General features: G+C 38.7%; 1 protein-coding gene and 1 pseudogene across 2 annotated transcripts in view; both read left to right on the forward strand.

Annotated features, from left to right (window-relative positions):
• The window catches only part of PCSK5 (proprotein convertase subtilisin/kexin type 5), a 441103-nt gene that overhangs the window by 410083 nt on the left and 5744 nt on the right, over window positions 1–25276 (forward strand). For both annotated transcript variants that reach the window (XM_077148451.1, XM_077148452.1), the window contains exons 36-37: window positions 23198–23298; window positions 24294–24480. In XM_077148451.1, coding sequence (XP_077004566.1) covers window positions 23198–23298; window positions 24294–24480 — 288 coding nt within the window. The remainder of the gene's footprint in view (window positions 1–23197; window positions 23299–24293; window positions 24481–25276) is intronic.
• Window positions 6048–8045, forward strand: LOC143673655 (beclin-1 pseudogene; annotated as a pseudogene).

The raw sequence follows: 25276 nt of genomic DNA on the forward strand, positions 1-25276 counted from the left end.
AAAATACCTTCTCCAGCCTGCTCCCCCTGGCTATCACTTTCTAATCCAGCATTTCCTCCAGGAAGTTTTCCCTAACCCCTCCTTTCTGTGTTCCCTTAGTACTCTGTGCATTCATTGACCCATTTATTCATTCAACAAATATTTATCCAGCAGTATAGGCCAGACAGTGTCAACACAACTGTGAACAAGCAGTCAGCATTCCTGCTTCCCAGGTGGCACATTCTGTCATTGTTTACTTGTCACTGGTCTGCCTCTTCAGACCAAGTCTTCCAAAGCACAAATAAATGTGTCTTACCTTTGTCTTTAACACAGGTCCCCAGCTTGGAGCCAGTGATCAATAACAATTTTATATTGCTTTCCTGATCCTCACTGACATAAACATTACTGCCATTATATTAATTGAATGCATTAAAGTACTCTGAGCTGGAAAGTGCTTAGACATGTGGATGATCCAAACTGACCTGGAAGTGGTCTTAAGATATTTATCCCAGTGCTAGAATTTTTTTTATGAATCTCAAAGTGGTCTATCAGCACTATTCATTAGAAATATAATGCAAGCCACATGTAATTTTTAATGAAATTTTATTGAGATATATTCATATAGCATACTACCCATCCAAAGTACACAATTGAAGGTTCACAACACCATCACATAGTTCATTAGTGCATGCAATTTTTTCATCACATCGTTGTGTATTCATCATCATGATCATTTTTAGAACATTTGCATCATTCCAGGAAAAGAAATAAAGAAAAAGCCCATACATCCTATATCCCTTATCCTTCCCTTTTATTTACCACTAGTATTACAATCTATTCAATTTTTTTTACCCCTCTCCTACCCCCCCCCCATATTTTAAAATAACTTATGTCCTTATTTTTCACTCATCTTTCCATACCCTGGATGAAGAGAGTGTCAGCCACAAGATTTTCACAATCACATGGTCACATTGTAAAAGCTATATAGTTATGGAATCATCTTCAAGAAGCAAGGCTACTGGAATACAGTTCAACAGGTTTAGGTACTTCCCTCTAGCCACTTAAATACACCATAAACTAAAAAGGGATATCTATATAATGCATTAGAATAACCTGCAGGATAACCTCTCAACTCTGAACTCTCTCAGCCACTGAAACTTTATTTTGTCTCATTTCTCTCTTCCCCCTTTTGGTTAAAAAGGCTTTCTCAATCCCATGATGCCAGGCCCTGATTCATCCCTAGGAATCATCTCCCACATTTCCAGGGAGATTTATAGCCCTGGAAGTCATGGTCCATGTAGTGGGGAGGGCAGTGAGTTCAACTGCTGAGTTGGCTGAGAGAGAGAGGCCACATCTGAGCAACAAAAGAGGTTCTCCAGGGGTGGCTCTTAGGCATAATTATAAGTAGGCTTAGCTTCTCTTTGCAGGAATAAGTTTCATAGGAGTGAGACCCACCATTGAGAGCTTGGCCTATTAAATTGGTTGTCACCATTACTTGTGAGAATATCAGGAATTTCCCAGGTGAGGGAGTTTCATATTTCCTCCTTTTTCCCCTAAGGGGACTGCAAATACTTTCTTATTCTATGTCCAAATTATTCTGGGATATATTGGGACATCATACTAACTTGTACAAACCAACTTTCACTCCTTATTCAAAATATCATGCAATTGGAATAAGCTGAGACTCAGCATCAAGGGACTGAGAAAAAACCTAGAATGAGCTGAGAATTAACATCAAGGGATTGAGAGAACCTTCTCAACCAAAAGGGCAAGAGTGAAATGAGACTGAGTGTCGATGCTGAGAGATTCCAAACAGAGTCGAGAGGTTATCCTGGAGGTTATTCTTATGCATTAAGTAGACATCACCTTGTTGTTCAAGATGTAGTGGGGAGGCTGGAGGGAACTGCCTGAAAATGTAGAGCTGTCTTCCAGTAGCCATGTTTCTTGATGATAATTGAATAATGATATAGCTTTCACAATGAGACTCTGTGAATGTGAAAACCTTGTGTCTGATGCTCCTTTTATCTACTGTATCAACAGAAGAGTAGAACATATGGAATAAAAATAAATAATAATGGGAACAAATGTTAAAATAAATTTAGTTTGAAATGCTAGTGGTAAATGAAAGCGAGGGGTAAGGGGTATGGTATGTATAATCTTTTTTTCTCTGTTATCATTTTATTTCTTTTTCTGTTGTCTTTGTATTTCTTTTTCTAAATCGATGCAAATGTTCTAAGAAATGATGAATGTGCAACTATGTGATGATATTAAGAATTGCTGATTATATATGTAGAATGGAATGATATCTTAATGTTTTGTTTGTTGTTAATTTTTTTAATTAATAAAAAAAAGAAAAAATATTATTCTGATTTACCTTAGTCTTATCCAGATCACTTTCATTCATAGCTCTAGTAAAGTCTCTTCACTTTTTTCAACTTTTTAAACAGTTATTGTATGGGGTGCTGCTGACTTTCTTAGCTGTAGAGCTCTAACTCTGATTCTCAGGATTTCACACAAATACCTGAAGTTCCAGGGGATGACCAGGTTATACACAAATATCTCAGCATCTCAGAATTTAGTAATAACAGTTACAACTCCGGAATAGATGTGACTGCTGTAAGAGCTTACAATCTAGAACCTTTGCAATAGGTCCAACCTGATAACCCACTCTCTTGACTTCAATTCTTTGAGTTTGTATATTATAGTTATTCCATATGAGTGAGGCATGATAATATTTGTCTTTTTGTTTCTGACATTTCATTCAACATGCTTTCCTTAAGTTTCATTCACCTACGTGCATGCCTCACAACTTCATTCCTTCTTGCAGCCACTCAGTAATCTATTGTATGCATACACCACAGTTCCCTCTTCCATTCCCCAGTTGATGTACCCTTAGGCCACTTCTATCCCTTGCAAATCATAAACACTGCTGCCATAAACACCAGTGTACAAATGTTCATTCGTGTCCCCATTCTCAGTTCCTCCAAATATATGCCTAACAATGTGGTTGAAGGATCATATGGCAACCCATCTCTAGTCTTCTGTGGAGCCACACTACCCTCGAGAGGTGATGTACCACTCTACTTTCCTATGAACTGTGAAGCTTCTCCACATTTTCTCCAGTACTTGTATCTCTCTGTTCATCTTTAAACAGTTTTATATGTACATTGTGCAATCCAACCTAAGTAAAAAATCAGTGGTTTCCAGTATAATCACATAGCCATGCCTTTGCCATCACAATCTATATGAGAACATTTACTTTTCTTCTGCAAAGGATCCATGCCCCTCCCCCATATTCCCTGCTTTTTGACATGTAGTTTTGGCATATTGCCTTTATTATATTCAATGGAAGCATATTGCAATGTTACTGTCAGCTATAGATGCTCATTTGCATTGATTGTATTTTTTCCCTGCATACCATCCCATTTTCAACACCTTGTGGTGCTGACATTTATTTGTTCTCCATCATGCAAAAAAAATTCTTATATTTGTGCATTTAATCACCATCATTGTCCACTCTAGGCATTGTTATTATACTGTCTCAGTTTTTAACCTCTGTCTTTCCTTCTGGTGTCTTTTGTGACCCCAGCCCTTCTCCCTCATCCATACTCAACACTCAGCTTCATTCAATGTACTTATATTATTCTACTACTATCAGATAGGATTGTGCTATCCATTTCTGGATCATTACAATCAGTCCTGTTGAACATTCCATACTTTTTCAGCATCAAATGCCCAATAGCTATGCTTTTTCTATCTCCTGATAACCTGTGTTCTTAACTTCAACTCTCAAAGTTGACTCATTCATATTAGTGAGACCATACAATATTTGTCCTTTTCTTTCTAGTTAATCTTACTCAGCATAATGTTCTCAATGTCCATCCATGTTGTTACATGCTTCATGACTTTAGTCTGTCTTGTAGCTGCATAATATTCCATCATATGTATATATCACAGCTTTTTTAGCCACTCAACTGTTGATGTACTTTTGGCCTGTTTCCATTTCTTGGCAAATATAAATAATGCTGCTATAAACATCAGTGTGCAAATGTCCATTTGTGTTGCTGTCAGTTCTTCTGAATATATACCTAGGAGGGATTGCTAGATCATATGTCAATTCTATACTTAACTTCCTGAGGAATCACCAAACTGCCTTCCAGAGTGGTTGCACCATTCTACATTCCCACCAACAGTGAATAAATGTGACTCTCTCCACATCTTTCCCAAAACTGTCTTTTTTCTGTTTTGTTTTGTTTTTTTGGTAATTGAGTTGCATTTCCCTAATAGCCAGTGACATTGAGCATCTTTTTATATGCCTTTTAGCCATTTGTATTTTCTCTTCTGAAAAGTGTACATGTCTTTTTTATTTTTTTAGGAATAAGTAGTAAAGTTTATTAAAAGAGAAGTTTGTCAAAAAGAGAGAGCACACATTAGAGAGATTATGCAGATCTGTCCAAGGGAGGGACACGCACTGAAGAGAGTGGACCGGCTTGTTTTATAGCAACTTTTATCACTGGCAGGTTTCCATAGTAACCTTTGAATGCTAGGTGTCTTCTTTGTTCTAGGAGGAAATAGCTAACAGAATTCATAGTTTGTTGTCACATACCTAAAATTTGTCTTTGAGGAAGTGGTTAACAACCTTTATGACCCTATGTTTCCTATTATTAACTAAGAGTTTGCTTTGGGTCTAGAATTTTACTAGCTTTTGTGGTTTGGGGAGTTATTTTGCCAAGCTATAGACTTTTTGTTTTCTACGCTACTACTTAAGGAAAACTCTGTACTGAAGATGGAATAATGATTTAAGAAAACTTTGTCACTTTAACAGAAAGCTGAGTTTTAGTTTTGCTTTAGTATCATATAGACCCATTAAACTTTTCTTAACTTTGATCATAATTTCTGTCGTCACGAATTTTCTAAACTTTCCATATCCATTCAGGTTTTGTCTTACATTTTCCTCATTCTGTACCAACCATTCATTTGATCTTAGGACAAAACTACACTCTTTTCCCTTTAATAAAAAAACACATTCTTTATATCCTTCATACTTAAGTTACCAAAATAATTTTGTTACTGGACAAAGTCCATGCATTCTTTTGCCAAACGCACTCAAAAACCAATTCCTGAGACACTGGAGTTTCCTCGGGTGCCAGAGAAAAGTTTATCACTAAGTGTATAGCAGGAGATCAGATGGCCTAGCGGCCTAAAAAATCTCTCCCCAAACTCCCGTAATTCTGATAGTTTTGTTAGAAAAAAAGATGGGCAGGGTTTAGGATAATGAGCACAGTGGCCCCAGATAATGTCATTAGAGGTGATCTGATTATTGGCATGTGCAGACTGATTACATCCTTAGGCACAGAATGTGTGTAAGGAAATGGTGGAATGAGGTGTAGGTGATTTGTGGATTAAAATCTAAGCTCTGTGCATGTCAGGTGGGCCCACTTTGTTAGATCTGTCAGTTCTCAGAAAATAAAACTTGACGAAATGTAGTGCGAAAACCAGGAACGAGGCCGCAGGCCTCCAGGAACGTTCCGCGAAGTTAGAACAGGCTGAGACTAAGGATCCGCAGTTTCGGGAAGTAGGTTTTATTAGCTCGTGTGCAGGAGGACCCAGCTAAGTCACCTCAAAAGTCTGAGCCCTGAACAAAAGGCAACCTTAGCTTTTATAGACTTTTTGACATGTTAAAGACAAGGTACACAATTGGCTGATTTAAATTGAGAATGGCCCAGAGCTGAACCCCCTTGAGGGGCCCCCACCCCAGGAATGTCTTCTTTTGCTTATGTGCATTATTACTAGTTCCTGGAGGCTAGGGGAGGGGGTTTCTATACCAGGAAATGAACCTTATCTTATCTCACTTGCCTGCAAGGAGAGGGGGTTTTGGGATTTTCCACACAGAGCACAGCTAAACCAGAAAGAGGGCAAGGCCTGCCTGCTACAATACAAAATGGATTTTGTGGCATGGGGGCCCTTCAGTTTCTGATCCAGTCTCCCTTATGAAGATAACTTTATATTTGGGTTGGATTAGTTCAGGGCTGATCCAAGACCCTTCATTAATAAACAGTAAGAGGAAGAGACTGAAAACAGGGCGATGGCAGCTCTGGAGGCCTCATTCCGGGGCAGACCTCAGAACATGGTCCCCCCACGATAGATTGGACCTTGGTGGCGGCCTCCGAACCCAGAGGAATGGAGGGGTCTAAGACGTCCAGCAGCACGATGCAGGTGAGCTTTGTGTGCCAGCGCTGCAGCCAACCCCTGAAACTGGACACGAGCTTCAAGATTCTGGACCGAGTCACCATCCAGGAGCTCACAGCTCCACTACTTGCCACAGCCCAGGTGAAGCCAGGAGAGACCCGGGAAGAAGAGGCTAACTCAGGAGAGGAGCCATTTATTGAAACTCGCCAGGATGGTGTCTCTCACAGATTCATCCCCCCAGCCAGGATGATGTCTACAGAAAGTGCCAACAGCTTCACTCTGATTGGGGAGGCATCTGATGGCGGCACCATGGAGAATCTCAGCCGACGATTGAAGGTCACTGGGGACCTTTTTGACATCATGTCAGGCCAGACAGATGTGGATCACCCACTGTGTGAGGAAATGCACAGATACCCTTTTAGGCCAGCTGGACACCCAGCTCAACGTTACTGAAAATGAGTGTCAGAACTACAAACGCTGTCTGGAGATCTTAGAGCAAATGAATGAGGATGATAGTGAACAGCTTCAGATGGAGCTAACGGAGCTGGCACTGGAAGAAAAGAGGCTGATACAGGAGTTGGAAGATGTAGAAAAGAACCGCAAGATAGTGGCCGAAAATCTCAAGACTGTCCAGGCTGAGGCTGAGAGGCTGGATCAGGAGGAATCTCAGTATCAAAGGGAATACAGTGAATTTAAACGACAACAGCTGGAGCTGGATGACGAGCTGAAGAGTGTAGAAAATCAGATGTGTTATGCCCAGATGCAGTTGGACAAGCTGAAAAAAACCAACGTCTTTAATGCGACCTTCCACATCTGGCACAGTGGACAATTTGGCAAAATCAACAACTTCAGACTGGGTCGCCTGCCCAGTGTTCCTGTGGAGTGGAATGAAATTAATGCCACTTGGGGCCAGACAGTGTTGCTGCTTCATGCCCTGGCCAATAAGATGGGTCTGAAATTTCAGAGGTATCGACTTGTTCCCTATGGAAACCATTCCTATCTGGAGTCTCTGACAGACAAATCTAAGGAGCTGCCATTATACTGTTCTGGGGGGTTGCGTTTTTTCTGGGACAACAAGTTTGATCATGCAATGGTGGCTTTCCTGGACTGTGTGCAGCAGTTCAAAGAAGAAGTTGAAAAAGGTGAAACACGTTTTTGTCTTCCTTACAGGATGGATGTGGAGAAAGGCAAGATTGAAGACACACGAGCCAGCGGCGGCTCCTTTTCCATCAAAACCCAGTTTAACTCTGAGGAACAGTGGACAAAAGCTCTCAAGTTTATGCTGACAAATCTCAAGTGTGGTCTTGCTTGGGTATTATCACAGTTTTATAACAAATGACTTTTTTCTTTAGGGAGATGTTTGCCTTACAGGCTTTAAATTTTGTTTGCAAAGAAAAAAAAGATTTTAAATTAAATTCAGGTAATATGTTTACAGTACCAAAAAAGAAAAACCCACAGGAAACAAAAAGCCACTTTATTATATCACAGTTTCCAAAGGTATAACTTGCCATGTCATAGTTTTGATTCTTAGTCCCATGCCTTCACTTTCCTTAAAACAAGTTTGTTTTTTAACTAAGAGCTGAATTGAGATCAATGTGTTTTCTCTAGATTTTATCTCTTTCAACTTCTACATTTACAATATGAAATAGAAACCTTTGTCTCCACTGAGACGAGTCAAATATGGACACACACTGTTGGAAAATGTGAGAATATTACTTATAAGTTTTGCCTGGTCACCATGTAATATGATCAGAAGCTTGAAACAACACTTCTTGATTCTAGTATTGAATGCCTACTCTGCTCTTTGTTAGAGATATGAGGCATTATGGAGAGATTTAATTATTTGTAATAAAAGATTTGCTGCAGTCTGAAAAAATAAAAAATAAAAAAATAAACAGTAAGAGCTGTCTTTAGCAATTACAAGACTCTAAAGTTGAAAAATCGGATAACTGGGTACAAATGGAGATTAGGTACGGGGTTTTTACAATCATGGAGGCAGAAGATAATGGCTATACAGTCATTATCAGAGATCAAGGTACCTGTATTACAATTCAGAGATTTCAGGTATTTTCCTCCGTCTACTCCAATATACCAGAAAGCAAAAAGGAATATCTATATAGCGATTCAATTTAAAATCATCCCTTAAATCCTGACTTCTCAAGTTACAATTTTGGAACCGGTCTCCAAGCCAACATCTCACAACATACAATTACCATCAAAATAAAGCTTGTCAGAATATACTTAATGCATTTTGAAACAGTAACAATTTTGCTATTTGCCGCTTCCTTGTTGCCCTTTTATGCTTCCTTTTTTATGTTTTGGTATGGGTTTACATCTCAGCAGGTGGCTGAGAGTACAGCTTGGATTCTTTCAGATGACAAAGAGCACTTCCCTGGGGTGAGGACAAACCCAAGGTGAAAAACCTTTTGTAAGGCAATTTGAGCCTTAGAAGGTGAAACTTGGTTGGGATGGTGTAGCAATGGTGTCCCTGATGGAGGCTTCTCTTGTAGGGCTGCATATTAATAAATCATCTACATACTGAAGGGAGCTAGACTCCAGATGCAGAAGGGCTAGGTCCTGCACTAACACATTCCCCAAAAAGTGAGGTCTGTTCAGCAGGGGAGATGAGGGGTAAAGGCTAAAGCCCAAGGCTTCCCATCTACTCCCACTATGGGGCAGGTTTTAGAGGAGAGAGAGCCAGAGTGAGAGGCTGTATTAGTTAGGGTTCTCCAGAGAAACAGAATCAACAGGAAATATTCACAAATGTAAAATTTATAAATGTGTCTCACATAACTGTGGGAACATAGAGTTCAACATAGGACAGCCTGTAAGCTGAAGATTCCGATGCAGGGTCTGGATGAACTCCACAGGAGAGTTCCAATGCTCCACAATGATGACAGCTTCCCGGTGGCTTCTGCCCTGTGTGGCCCTGAGGTGGTGGATTACCATTCACAGCCAAAGCTATGAGCCGTGCCTTAGTCCAGTCTCTCCTTGCTTTCTTTCCCTCTGTAATTCTGTCACAGTTATTAAAGGCAGAGAAGGCAGTATGCACAAGGTCACTTATAGGGATTCGTCTCTTCATTCTCCCTTATAACACACTATACAAGCTCTCCTCATGGCCTTCTGATAATAGAGCCATAAAGAGGTGGAATAAGGGATTTCAGACCATTTCCCTTTTCTTTTGCAAAAGAGATTTAATTAGAAAATGACATTAAAGTTGAGTGCCATTTTCTGGCCATCCATCTCCACTGGCCAAGCAATGTTACAATAAAAAACCAACTTTTGTTTTCAATTTGATGTTCAGCAGATTATTCTGCTTTTTCAGGGTGCAGCTCAGGAGGCTATCAATTGGGATGCCGGGTGCACCGCCCGCTATTGAAATGCAGTTCTTGAGGGCCAGTGTCTTACATGGAAGATGCTGTTCTCCTGGGATCTTATGATATCACTCCTCATAGTAAAGTTTATTAAAAGAGAAGTTTATCAAAAAGAAAGAGTACACATTACAGAGGTTAATGTGATATGCCCAAGGGAGGGACACACTTGATCATGTCTTTTGCCCATTTTTTAATTGGATTGTTTGTTTTTTTGTTGCTTAATTGACGAATCTCTTTATATAGTCTGGATATTAAGCCCTAAGCTGATATATGGTTTCCAAATACTGTATCCCATTATGTAGTCACCTTTTACTTTCCTGACAAAGTTCTTTGATGCACAAAAGTGTTTAATTTTGAGGAACTCCTATTTATCTATTCCTTTGTTCATTGCTTGCACTTTATATGTAAGGTCTAGGAAACTGTAAGACTCATAGTATTTCCCTACATTTTTTCCTAAAGTTTTATGATCTTACCTCTAATGTTTATGCCTTTGATCCACTTTGAGTGAATTTTTGTATAGGGTATGAGTATATCTGTTGCAGTTATTCTTTGTCCTGCAAAGAATCGGCATGGAAAGAAAAAACCTTTGACAGAAAGTCAGAAAGCAAGGAAAACTGTTTCCGGCCAGAGTCCTGAGTTTATTTTTTGTTTGCTATTTATCAGGTAAAGGGGCTATTTGGAGATACGCTATCCTTCTATCACCAGGGGAGGTTCCTGATTGCCTTGAGGAGATATCTTTAATTTAAGAACAAAGCAGGAATTTTCCCATGCTACAAGATGTTCCAGATAAACAAATGGCACAGATAAGCAAAGCAGACAGATATGCAAATCATACAGATAAGCAAAGCAGACAAATAGGCAAATGGCACAGCTAAGCAAAGCATCTTGAGCTGTTTTCAGCTCTCATGCTATTTTCAGCATCAAGCCTAGGAGCAGACAAATGAACAGACAAGCACAGTGGTTTTCAACTACTTGAGGACATGCAAACACAGAGGAAGCTTACAAATGCCTTAACCATATCCTCCCCATATCTGCCCCCTTATTATTTATTATTGCTGTTGATGTTGATGGCGGCAACAACTGTAAAGGTGAAGCTATGACTATGGCTACTAGTTGCTGTTCAGTCTGGCAGAGACAAGAAATTGTAGAACAAATCATTCTGATGGCTGAAAGAAATAGAAAAACCATAAGTATAGCGAATGCAGACAAAATCCAAATTTGAATATTTAATCCATGGAGCTGATTAGATGGATTAAGCCAATTAGACTATCATTTAAGGTATATAAGGCTAAGAAAATAGCTTCCTTTGGAGAGGTCATACTCTCCCCCCCCCCCTTTTTTTTAATAGTGGCTGTGGACAGAGTCTTCCCTGCTGTCTCACTTTCTGTCAAAGGTTTTTCCTTCCCATGCCAATTCTTTGTAGGACAAAAAATAACTCCCACATGAGACCTCTTTCATTCTTTTGCATATGGATATCTAATTCTCCAAACACCATTTCTTGAAGAGGCTGCTCTGTCCCAGGTGAGATGGCTTGATTGCCTTATCAAAGATCAATCTGATGGCTCAGCAGGTAGAGTTATCACCTGCCATGCCGGAGACCTGGGTTCAATTCCTGGTGCCTGCCCATGCAAAGAAAAAGAAAGATCAATTGTCCATAGATGAAAGGGTCTATTCCTGAAGACTCAATTCAATTCCATTGGTCAGTGTAACTATCTTTATGCCATTATCATTCTGTTTTGACCACTGTGTCTTTGTAATATGCCTCAAAATCAGGTAGTGTGAGATCTCCCACTTCATTTTTCTTTCTCAACATATTTTTAGCTATGCAGGGTAACCTGCGCTTTCAAATGAATTTGGTTATTGGTTTTTCTATCTCTGCAAATAAGTTGTTGGGATTTTAATTGACACTGTATTGCGTCTATAAACCAATTTAGGTAGAATTGACATCTTAACTATATTTAGTCTTCCAATCCATGAACATGGTATACCCATCCATTTATTTAGGTTTTCCATGATTTCTTTTAACAATTTCTTATAGTTTTCTGTGTATAGGTTTTTTCTGTCCTTAGTTAAATTTATTCCTAAATATTTGATTATTTTGGTTGCTATTGTAAATGTAATCTTTTTTTCTTGATTTTCTCCTCAGATTGTTCATCACTAGGGTATAGAAACACTACTGATTTTTTGGATGTTGATCTTGTACTCTGTTACTTTGCTGTACTCATTTATTAGCTCTACTAGCTTTGCTGTAGTTTTTTTTTTTTTTGAATTTTTTACATATAGTATCATCTTATGCAAATACTACAAGTTTTCCTTCTTCCTTTCCAATTTAGATGCCTTTTATTTCTTTTTCTTGTCTAATAACTCTGGCTAGAACTTCCTGCATGATGCTGAATAACAATGGTGACAGTGGGCATCATTGTCTTGTTCCTAATCTTAGAGGGAAAGCCTTCAGTCTTTCCTCACTGAGGATGATGTTATTTGGGTTTTTCATATATTCCCTTTATCATGTTGAGGAAGTTCCCCTCATTCTTATCTTTTGATGTGTTTTCATCAGGAAAGGACGTTGAATTTTTCACGTACTCTTTCTGCATCAATCAAGATGATCATGTGCTTTTTCCATTTGGACTTATTGGTATGGTTTATTCCATTAATCAAATTTCTTGTATTCAACCAGCCTTGCATACCAGGATTAAATCCTACTTGGTCATTGTGTATAATTCTTTTAATGTGCTGCTGGATTTGATTTGAAAGTATTTTGTTGAGGATTTTTGCATCTATATTCATTAAAGACATTGTTATGTAATTTTCTTTTCTTATAGTATCTTTCTCTGGCTTTGGCATTAAGTTGATGTTGGTGTCATAGAAAGAGTTAGGTAGCTTTCTCTTTTTCAATTTTTCTGAAGAATGTGAGCAGGATTGGTGTTAATCCTTTCTTGAATGTTTGGTAGGATTCATATGTGAAGCCTTCTGGTCCTGGATTTTTCTTCCTTGGAGCTTCTTGATGACTGATCCAGTCTCTTTACTTGTAATTTGTGTATTGAGGCCATCTATTTCTTCTTGAGTCAGTGTTCATTGTTCATGCTTTTCTAGGAAGTTGTCCATCTCGTCTACATTGTCTAGTTTATTAGCATATAGTTGCTCAGAGTATCCTCTTATTACCTCTTCTATTTCTGTGAGGTGAGTAGTTATGTCCTCTCTCCCATTTCTGATTTTATTTGAATCCTTTTTTTTTTTATCAGCCTAGCTAAGTATCCATTGATTTTATTGATTTTATCAAAGAACCAACTTCTGGTTTTGTTGATTTTCTCTATTGTTTTCAAAGTTGCAATTTCACATATTTCTGCTGTAATTTTTGTTCTTTCTTTCCTTCCATTTTCTTTGGGGTTAGTTTGCCATTCTTTCTCTAGTTCTGCCGGGTGAACAGTTAATTCCTCAATATTTGCTCTTTCTTCTTTTTTAATATAGGCATTTAGGGCAGTAAATTTCCCTCTCAGCACTGCTTTTGCTGCATCCCATAAGTTTTGATATGTTGTGTTATCATTTTCATTTGTCTCATGCTATTTACTAATTTCTCTTCTAATTTCTTCCTTGACCCACTAGTTGTTTAAGAGTTTAGCCTCCATATATTTGTGAATTTTCTGACCCTCTGTCTGTTATTGATTTCTAACTTCATTCCATTATGATCTGAGAAAGTGTTTTGCATAATTTCAATCTTTTTACATTTATTAAGACTTGCTTTGTGACCTAACATATAGTCTATCCTTGAAAATGATCCATGAGCACTTGAGAAAAATGTGTTTCCTGCTGTTGTGGGATGTAATGTTCTGTAAATGTCTGTTAAATCTAGTTCATTTATCACATTGTTCAAAATCCCTATTTCCTTATTAATCCTCTGACTAAATATTTTATCTATTGATGAGAGCAGTGACTTGAAGTCTCCAACTACTATTGTAGAGGTGTATACTTCTCCCTCCAATGCTGTCAGTGTTGCCTCATGTATTTTGGGGCACTCTGGCTCAGTACATAAATATTTATAGTTATTATGTATTTTTGATTATTTGTTCCTTTTGTTAATACCTAGTATGTCCTTTAATTCTTTTACCTCTGACATGGAATTTGTTGGATATTAGTATAGCTAACCCCACCTTTTTCTGGTTGTTGGTTGTGTGAAATATCTTTTTCTAATCTTTCACTTTCAATCTGTTTTTGTCCTTGGGTCTAAAGTGGGTGTCTTTTAGACAGCATATAGATCAGTCCTGTGTGTTTTAATCCGTTCTACCAGTCTATGTCTTTTGATTGGGGAGTTTAATCCCATTAATATTTAATGTTATTATTATAAAGGCAGTACTTTCTTCTACCATTTTATCTTCTGGGTTTTAGATGTCATATCTAAATTTTTTTTTCTCTTTTTACCTTTACTGATAGTCTTCATTTCTACACTGTTCTCCAGACTTCTTTTTCCCACCTTTTTTAATCTGCCTGTAATGCTCCCTTTAGTATTTCTTGCAGAGCTGGTCTCTTACTCACAAATTCTCTCAGTGATTGTCTGAAAATATTTTAAATTACCCCTTGTTTTTGAAGGACAGTCTTTCTGGGTATTGAATTCTTTGTTGGCAGTTTTTCTCTTTCAGAATCTTAAATATATTATACAACTGCCTTCTCACCTCCATGTTTTCTGCTAAAAACTCTGCACATAGTCTTCTAATGCTTCCCTTGTATGTGATAGGATTGCTTTTCTCTTCTTGCTTTCAGAATTCTCTCTTTGTCTTTTATATTTGACAGTCTGATTGGTAAATGTCTTGGAGTTCATGTATTTAGATGTATTCTGTTTGGGGTAAGCTGTGCTTCTTGGAGCTATAATTTTATGTCTTTCATAAAAGATTGGAAATTTTCAGTGATTATTTTCTCCATTAGCCTTTCTGCCCTTTTTCCCTTCTCTTCTCCTTCTGAGACACCCATAATGCATATATTCATGCACTTCATGTTATTCAATTCCCTGCCACCCTGATCATATTTTTCCATTCTTTTCCCTATGTGTTCTTTTCTGTGTAGGAATTTGGATGTGCTGTCCCTTAGTTCATTAATCATTTCTTCTGCCTCTTCAAATCTGCTACTATAGTTTTCCATTATTATTTTCATCTCTTCTATTGTGCCTTTATTCCTATAAGTTCTGCCATTATTTTTTTCAAACTTTCAAGTTCTTCTTTATGTTAATCCAGTGTTTCCTTGATCTCTTTTACCATATCTTCCCTCAATTCATTGATTTCATTTTTTTTTTTTCCTGCATGGGCAGGCACCAGGAATCTAACCTGGTCTCTGGCATGGCAGGCAAGAACTCTGTCTGCTGCTGATTTTATTTTTGATGTGATATTCCATGTCTATTTAAACATCCTTACTTAGTTGTTTCTACTCTTGTATCTCATTTGAAATGTTGGTTTGTTTCTTTGACTGGGCCATATTTTCAGTTTTCCTAGTAGGAATCTGTATTTTTTGCTGACATCTAGGCATTTGATTTCCTTAATTAGTTTATTCTGGAGGTTGTTTTCACTCTTTTACCTAGGGTTTTCATGTTGGTTGGCTTTATTTTCTATCTGTTCTTTGGCATTCAGTTCAACTAATTCTAGACCTGTAACATAGCTTCTGTTTAACTGATCATAATTTTTCAGCTCTTGTTTTTCTGGGTTCTTGCCCTGCCTATATGCAACCTTTTTTAGAGGAGGGCCTCCTCAGATGTGATCAACCCAGTCAGATTTTCCACACTATACAGGCCCATGTCTCAGAAGGAGGGTGTAACCAATATAATATTTTCCTGAGGGTGAGACCCAGCAGGTTGTCAGACTTTCCTATGAAGCCTCCAGACTCTGCTTTTCCTATCCTGCCCATGATGTAGCTCTTGTCATCCTACAGCTTCCTACCAGTGTAAAGTGATGTGATACTTTCAGTTCTCCAGCAGCCTCTCCCTGACAATGGTGTGGTTGAAACAGAGGCTGAAGTAGGAGGTGGGCTTAGATTGGTTCTGTTTTCCAGTCCATGGGGCCTGAATTCTTTGAAAGAGGGCCACCACTTCAGGGGGGCCTCACCCCCCTTTTCTTTGGGAAGATATACCCTTTAAGGACTTAAGCCCTTTCACCTGACTAGCATTTTGTCTCTCAGACATGCCTTAAGGCCTCCTTGCCTGGGGCAGTGCTGAAACCTGAGAATGCTCCCAGATTATTCTAATGATCTGTTAAGAAGTACAAGAAGTTTATCTGCTACATAGTAAGCTTAGCCTCCCTATAGTTATGCCTAAGAGTTAATTCCAGAGGACATCATTTGTTGCTCAGATGTGGCCTCTCTCTCTAATGCCCAACTCTGCAAGTGAAATCATTAACCTCCCCCCTATATAGGACATGACATGCAGGGGTGAAAGTCTACCTGGCAACATGGGATATGACTCCCAGGGATGAGCCTGGCCCTGGCACCATGGAACTAATGATACCATCCTGATCTTTTCCCCAAGGGGGAAAAGAAGTGTAACAAATAAGGTATCAATGGCTGAGAGAGTTCAAATAGAGCTGAGAGGCTACTCTGGAGGCTACTCTTATGCAAGTTTCAGCTAGACATTGCTACCTATCATAGTTTGCCAAACCCCAGCCAAAGTCATTCCTGCCAACCCGAAGGGACATCCAGGGCTTTATATGAGATTCTAAAAAAGTTCCGTATACTAGGATTAGTTTTTAGAAAACCACAACCTCCAAATGGGTTCTAGGTCAGATAAGTCCTGAAATGCGCAGCCTCTCCAAAACATCAACGCATTCCATCCCCCCATCCCATGTTATTATTTTTTTTATTTATTTATTTTTTATTTATGATGCATAACCACATAAAAATACACAATTATCATATTATCATTCCATTCTTGTTATATAATCAATAACTCACAATATCATCACATAGTGGTACATTCATCATCATGATCATTTCTTAGGACATCTGCATCAATTCAGAAAAAGCAATAAAAAGAAAACAGAAAAAAATTCATACATACTATACCCCTTACCGCTCCCTGTCACCGATCACCAGCATTTCAATCTACTAAATTTATTTTAACATTTGTTCCCCTATTATTTATTTATTTTTAATCCATATGTTTTACTTGTCCATCGATAAGGTAGACAAAAGGAGCATCAGACACAAGGCTCTCACAACCACACAGTCACACTATGACAGCCATATCATCATAGAATTATCTTCAAGAAACACGGCCACCAGAGCACAGCTCCACATTTTCAGGCAGTTCCCTCCCGCCTCTCCATTACACCGTAACTAAACAGGTGATATGAACATGAAAAAGTTAGAATTTGGATAGCTCAAATAACCCTAAACAGTGGGGAAAAACTCAAAGAAGAAGGTGGAGTTAAACAAATGGTGGAGAAGGTAGGTTTTAACAAATGAGTATGACTGTTGAATCATTATATTGAAATTTATTTTAGTCTCCAGGGTCTTGGAGCAGCTAGAGGGAAACATCTAAAACTGTGGAACTGTAACCGAAACCAAACCCTGAAATCTGTTCTCCAACTAAATGTTGTGCTGTGCTTTTTTGTGTGTGTATGTAATCTTTCACAAAAAAGAAAAAAAAAGTTGCGTGTGATGATGAATGTATGATGATACTCTGAACCATTGATTGTATACTTAGGATTATTGCGTGGTATGTGGATATATAATACATATCAATAAAATGCATTAAAATAGAAGTAAAAAATATAAAGGAAGAGAGAGAAGAAAAACTTTTCAGAGCTGGACCCCAGCTCCCCAGGTTTACCAATCTAGAACTGGAGTTGGGATGCTGCTCTATGTGTCCCCAGGCTCAATGAGCTTCCTTTTCTTGGACCCCAGACCTTTTCCAGTATTTTGTGTTGTCCAACTTAAAAAGCCTCTGCTGTTTGTTTGCTTGGTTATCCATCAGCCCTGCCCCATCTCTACTGAGGTGAAAGCTGCAGATTCTTTCAGTGCTTACAGCAAGTTTATCTGTACTCAGGGTCTGTTCTAGCAGTCTGAATTTGTTACTTCCACAATTGAAGCTTGGTTGAGCTACTTTCTTTGCATCTAGTAGTGTCTGTTTCTTTTTCCCTCGGGAAACCAGCCTACCATGCCCCTTGGGGAGAGGCACTGGCCTCCACAGCTTGGAAGACTTACAGTTCTTGGGGGGGCATCTCCGCTGTTCCACCTGCTCCAGACTGTGGCACGATGTGTGTCTGGTTCCTCTGTGCTCCCAACAGTTGTTCCAGACAGTTCCTGGCTATTTATTAGCTGCCCTGGAGGATGAGCTAAATTCCACACCTCACTGTGCTACCATCTGGCCTCAACAGGTATTTTTGAGACCCTCATACATGCAAGGTTGCCACCATCAAGATGAAAGAGGAGGGCCCCTGTCCTCAGGGAGCTTTCACTCCTGTGGGAATTGATACGTTCACACAGAGCTATAAGAAAAATGCAGAAGAAGAGCATTTCTTTGTTGCCCAAAGATCCATACATGTAATTTAAAACATTTTAGTAATCACATTAAAAAAAATAAAAATAAACCAGTAAAATTCATTTTAATTATATATTTCATTTAACCCAATATATCCAAAATATTCTAACTGTAACATTTCAACATGAAATCAATATTAAAATTATTGAGATATTTTACTTTTTTTCCACTCAATCTTTGAAATCTAATATGTATTTTACATTTACAGCACAACTCAAGTTGGACTTTCCACATTTAAGTATTCAATAGCCCCCTTTGTCTAGAAGCTACTACATTGGATAGCATAGTTTTACCCTAAGCAACATTTAAATGATATACTAACAGTGAACCACTTTCCTCAGAGGAAATCTTACTCTGAGTCCTATCATATAAAATGGATCAAGGCAGATGTGCTCAAATTGAGCAGAGGAGGGATCTCAGAACCCCATCTGATGCCCCAATTTGTGCCCCCCCTTCCCATCCCATCCTGAGGCAACTCTGTGAAAATGCCAGCATAGATGGCTCCCAGACTTTCCCCATCTCCAACTGACTCCAATCTTTGAAAGAGTTATCCCTCCAAGCAAACTGCATTTAAGTAATCGTTCATGTGTATTCCCTCTTTTCATTTCAGACACATATGATTGCCACTCAAAATATCTAGTCAAATAAGATAACCAATGAGAGTACATTGAGTTGGGGATGGGGTGGATAGAAGGGTGGTGGAAAGCTGACATTTTGTTTAGCATATGAAGGTAAATATTGGCTTTCTATTGGACTTTTTTTTTTTAGTTGGAGATGCCACTGATATCACTACTACTGGATGTGTGGGATCTTTATCCCAACTAGGGTTGCCATAAAATAGAGGACACCTAGTTAAATTTAAGATTCAGATGAACAATATTGTATGGAACATACTTACCCAAAATGTTATTTATTGTTTATCTACAATTCAAGTTTAACTGAGCTTTCTATATTTTGATTTGCTAAATCTGACTACCCCAATTCCAGCCCACTAGAGTTGTGCAGTGGTCAGGGCAGGGGACTACTGTATGGGCTCTTCATTTCTAATTAAGTCCAGACAACCATCTTACCTGTTTTTTGGTAAGTTAATGTCACATAACATTAGACAGTCCAAACAGAATAACAGCAGCTTTTTAAGAATTTTGTGTGGATTTGAGAAATTATTAGTGATGTTAAGCACAATTTGAAAAACTAGATTTCTTTAATTGAGTTTGAGGATTCCTGAGTAGATTTAAAGTGATGGTTTTGAGCATTTTTAGTCTCAAAAGTTCATCAGCTGTGATCCTTCCCTGTAAGCCAACCTGGCAGGTGAGCTCACTGCACTCCTCTCTACGTGGGACATGACTCCCAGGGGCAACATGGGACAGAACTCCTGGAGATGAGCCAGGACCTAGCATTATTGGAATAAGAAAACTTTCTTGACCAAAAGGAGGAAGAAGGAAATGAGACAAAATAAAATGTCAATGGCTGAGAGATTTCAAACAGAGTTGAGAGATTATCCTTGAGTTATTCTTACACATTATATAGATATCACCTTTTTAATTTAGGTATATTGGAGAGGCTGGAGGGAAGTGCCTGAAAATGTAGAGCTGTGTTCCAGCAGCCATGTTTCTTGAAGATGATTGTATAATGATATAGCTTTCGCAGTGTGACTGGGTGATTGTAAAAACCTTGCATCTGATGCTCCTTTTATCTATGGTATGGACAGATGAGTAAAACATACGTACTGAAAATAAATAAATAACAGGTGGAACAAATGTCAAAATAAATTTGATAGATTGAAATGTTAGTGATCAATGGAAGGGAGGATAAGGGGTATAGAAAAAAAATTAAGGAAATAAAGGCTAAAATATATTGAGTAAATGGAAATACTGGCAGTCAGTGAGAGGGAGGGGTAAGGAGTATGGTATGTATGAATTTTTTTCTTTTTTCTCTTTATTTCTTTTTCTGAATTGATGCAAATGTTCTAGGAAATGATCATGGTGATGAACATATAGCTATGTAATAATATTGTGAGTTATTGATTGTATACCAAGAATGGAATGATCATATGGTACAAATGTTCATGTTTATATGTTGTTATGCTTAAAAAAAAAACAAAAATATTATTTAAAAAAGTATGAATGTCAAAAAAAATAAGTTATCCTAGAGATTATTCTTATACATTATATAAATATCCCTGTTTAGTTTATAGTGTATTGGAGTGGCTGGTGGGAAATACCTGAAACTGTTGAGCTGTGTTCCAGTAGCCTTGATTCTTGAAGATGATTGCATAACTATATAGCTTTTACAGTGTGACTGTGTGATTGTGAAAACCTTGTGTCTGATCCTCCTTTTATCCAGGGTATATGAGGAAAAAAAATAAGGATAGTAAATAAATAATAAGGGAGATAAAGGGTAAAAACTGGGTAGACTGAAATCTGTGGGTCAGTGAGAGGAAGGGGTAACGGGTGTGGGATATATGGGACTTTTCTTTTTCTTTTTATTTTTCTGGAGTGATGCAAATGTTCTAAAAATGATCATGGTGAAGACAATACAGTTTTATGTGATGATATTGTGAGCCATTGATTGTATAATATGGTTGGACTGCGTGTGTGTGGATATTTCTCAATTAAAAAAAAAGTTCATTGGCACGCAGTTTCGCTAAGATTGTATTTGTACTCAAGGGATGATAGCATTTATTTAGGTGAATCTTGAAGCCATCCTGAGTGTCTGTAGCTCTTCCTTCCGTGTTTTATTTGAACCCTTGACCATGTCCAATTGAAGCTGTCTTTTGATGTCCATTTCTTCTACCATCTTTTCTTCACCATTCCACACATGTCCTTCGCTGTTTAAGTGACTCTTCATGCTGTTTTCTGAATTTGTAACATATGGATCATAAAATTTGGAGACAGGTTTTTTCTTGGGTTATAAACTGGATGAGGTGGTGGGAGTAAAACTAAAAAAAAAAAAAGATAAATAATAAACTGGATGGGGAGGGAATGAAAGAGTCAGGAAAAATATAGCAATCTACACAAGCAATTTACTAACCAGAGTATATTTCATTTCCTTTTGACTGCTCAATAATTTCAGGATATTGAAAAAAAAAACCAAAACTTAGAGTGCACTAAAGCTTAATATGTAATTTTTGTATTCAACTGGTTCATCCTTAATTAGCTCAATCATTGTTTTCACATATTTAACTTATTATATATCCTCCCCCTAAAATTGTTTGGAGTCCAAATCCAGCCTCAGTAGCCTAAGATTCCTAACTCTCCTAAATGGCCCCTTTCTGCATGAATCATGTCCATGGACAGTCCCCGGGAGCTGCTCTGCTGGGTTGAATTCGTCCTAGGAGGGTCAGTCCTTGGAGGAACAGATGGTGAGTGGTTCTGAATTTTAAGGAGATGCCAAAGCTAACTTTGCGGATCCCAAGGCACCTTGGAGGGAATGACAGATGTAGGGTGTTGAACTTGAAAACATTCTGGAAGTTAACAAACGGCTTTGGCAAAAGATTTTGTGTCCCTTAAGTGTGCAAAGTTGCAATAAATCGTTGTAGGAGATATAAATGGAGTTACTGGTTTGTCAACCGAAGGTGACAGAAATTCCCTTTAGAAACTACCCAGATCTAGGCCTTGGCCAAATTGCTACTGGCCTTCTGGAAAACGTCACCAACCTTAAAGCACAAATTTTGTGACCTAACCTTATTAGTATCCCTTTTGCCCCCTTAATTTTTCTTACCCTTAATTTCTCTTCATTAAAAAAAAAAGACTCCTAAGCTATATTTTAGAAAAAAATGTAGGGTAGGAAAAAGAAAGAAGGAAGGAAAGATGTAGGTAAAGGTTATTTCATGAAAGACCACAATTATGTCCCAGAACATGTAGGGAATTCTGTTTGAACATGTGGGAAATTCTGTTTAAGCTAGGCATAAAAAAAAAAAGATGGAGTGGCTTTGAATTTATATCATTATAGGCAGTCCCCAACTTAAGAAGCATTGAGTAATAAAGGTTTATTCTCTAAGCTGTTTTTCAGAGCACAGAATCATTTTCCCCCAGAAACAATGTTATAGATGATTGAGCTCACAGATAAGACATGAAAAGCTGATTTAATTCCATAGCAAATGTGAGAGACAAGAGTCATGTTCTATTTCAAGTGCAACGAAAGACTCTTTATAATATCATTCTGATGGGAGCACAGATATCAAGTTGCAACTCACAATAGCTGGTACATTCCATGCCCCATCTCTCTCATGCTCGTCTTTTGAAATTCTCAACAAACATGCCAGTGCCTTTGTAACAAAATAAACTAGAGCTCCAAACTCTGTCTCCAGACTTTCCAGAGGTTTTCTGTTGATATCTGCACAGAAGGAAATGCTTCAAACAGTCATTCTTGGGGTGTTGGAATTAAAGGAGAGGGCTGTTGCCTGCCCTCACAGGAAACAGTCTATAGATTCAGATTCTCCTCCACTTGGCAGTTCATGTGATAAGGCAGAGAGTGTGGTAGAAAGAACACTGGACTACAAGTCAACAAATCTGAATTTTGATCTTGATTCCACCAGCACCTGTGTAACCTAGGATGAGTGACTTTGCATGTCTTGGCCTTAGTTTTCATTGATTTAAAAATAAATAAATAGTAAATAGTGTTCCAAAATCTTAGATAACATGCATAGTTTTCAGGGGTTATTCAAAGGGCTATATCACCCACCATCCTCCCCCCAAAATTAAGAGCCAGTCGACAAAATGATCATTTGAGTCCCTTTAAGCCCTAACATTTTAAGTTCCAAATCTCATATCATTTCTCAGGAACTACCTCTTCATGGTTTGCTCACCAAGACAGGGTAGGAACCATCCAAATCCACTGTTATCATCTCCTATAGTAATTAAGCCAATCACAGAATGACAAGTAAATCTTTATAAACTTTCTTCATGATTTCTCATCCTTTGAAAATCTTGTATCTTCCTGTATTATACAAACTCTCATTCCCAAGTCGATTTCCATACTTCTCAGTATACTTTGTGTCTGTTTTTTTCGTGTCCTCAATCTATTCACCCTTATTTTCCAATTTACTCTGACGTATTCTTTGCTCCAAAGTGTTTTGGGATCAAGACAGAAGTTGAAATCCAAGGGCGGCCTCATAACCTAGATCATTTTTTTCTTTCAGGAACAGGACCGCTAAACTGTTTGTCCTGTGTGTGGAGTTACCATCTTCAAGGAGGAATCTGCAACTCGGACTGTCTTGTGGGGAAATACAGAGTGGGCGAGGTACTGGGGGTGGGGGGTGCTGTGCCTCCCGCCTCCCTGCAGAGGAGCACGGGCTCAGTTCCAGCATGCCATTTTGGTCAAAGTCAAAAAGTCTTCCAATTCCTCTACTCAATTCCTCCTAACACTTTAAAATTCTTGCACCACTGCAACATGGAATAATGGTACTATCACCTTGTAGCTTTACTGTCAGTCAAAGGATCTGAGAATATCTAAGATAAACAATGGAAGAGATAAGTTATGAGGACCTCAGAAATAACCTTAGGTATTAGGTCAGTGTTCTCCAGAGACACAAAGCCAATAGGAGATGTATATATGTACATATTAAGAGATTTGTTATAGGAATTGGCTCACGTGATCTTGAGGATTGGCAAGTCTGAATTCCTTAGGGCAGGTCACAAGTTTGGTAACCCCAATGAAGGTTTTGATGAATTCCCCAGGAGAAGCTGACTGGCCAAAGTAGATTTAAAATTCTTTCTGGCTGCTGAAATCATCAGTTATCCCCTTAAGGCCTTCAACTGATTGGATGAGACTTCTTTCATTGCTAAGGTAATCTCAGTTGATTGTAGATATAATCAGCCATAGATGCAATCAATTTGATTTAAATCCTTGAAATATCCCCAGAGTAATAATCAGGCCAATGTGCCTCCTTGACCAAACAACTGGACAACATAACTCAGTGAAGTTGACACATGAACTTAAAACTCACACCCTACATTCATTGTTCCTGGCCTTTGAAGTCTCAGGTCTACAAAGAAATAAGAACTATCTTCTCTCTTATAAGACAGAAGGTTACCTGGGCCATCTGAGTAATGTAGGACCCATGCACCTGATGTTGGCTTTCCCTTTTCTCCATCCCCTCAAAGTGCATTAGGAAGGACATATTTTGTTTGCTTGCATAGAAGCCATGGCTTTTCTGAGTCTACTAACTTCTAGGTTGTTGGTGCCTTGCTCATCCCTTCTCACTCAAAAGGGAATCTCCTAATTGTTTTTAACAGGGAGAGGAATTTAACTGCAAAAAATGCCATGAGAGCTGCCTGGAGTGCAAGGGTCCTGGTGCCAAGAACTGTACCGTGTGTCCTGCCAACCTGGTGCTACACATGGATGATGGCCGCTGCCTCCGCTGCTGCAATGCCTCTGATTCCACTGATGTCCAGGAGTGCTGTGACTGCCATGACACCATGGGTGAGGGGAGAGGAGGGCAGCCTATGGAGGAGGGCAGGTCCCCAGGGAGTTGATGGGAGCAGGGGAGAGGAGAACGGGAAGTTCAGAGGAATCGATAGAGCTGCCTCTCTATGAGTGCCCACTGTTTCCCTCCTATATCCGAAACTCCCCGTTCCTCACCTCATTTCACAAGGAGACATTATTATCCCAATTTTGCAGATGAAGAGACTGAGGCTCAATGAGCTTGGTTAACATGCCCAGGTCCACACCAAGATGCAGAGGCACATCTGGAATTAAAATGCAGGTCCTTTTGCAATGCCTGCAGTTTTTCCACTGCTGTGCTGCCACCAAGATTGAGAACTCATGAAGGTCTAGAATTTTATCTTTTTTTTTTTTTTTTGCTTGGGCAGGCACCGGGAATCAAACCTGGGTCCCCGGCATGGCAGATGAGAACTCTGCCTGCTGAGACACCATGGCCTGCCCTAGAATTTCATCTTTATACATTTACCTTGTTCCTTTTTAAATTCTTCCCTCCTGGGAAAAAATGGAAATGAACCAGTTATCAAGGAAACTAATGCCGGTATTCTCTTAATTCCATTGAATAATCATTCTATGAAAAGTTAGCCCAAATCTAGGCCTCCCATTAAAGACTTAAGACATTTTATAAATGAAATTCTCTTGAAGGCTGAGAGAAACAAAACCCCTTTTACCAATTGTCAGTCTCCTAATAGCATTCACATAAGCATTTGGTCTTCATTGGCCGTATACTTGGAAATACCCTGAATGGTGTTATTTCAGCTTAAAAGAAAATACATAG

The sequence above is a fragment of the Tamandua tetradactyla genome, chromosome 2 (genome assembly GCF_023851605.1).
Source record: "Tamandua tetradactyla isolate mTamTet1 chromosome 2, mTamTet1.pri, whole genome shotgun sequence".
Classification (NCBI taxonomy): domain Eukaryota; kingdom Metazoa; phylum Chordata; class Mammalia; order Pilosa; family Myrmecophagidae; genus Tamandua; species Tamandua tetradactyla.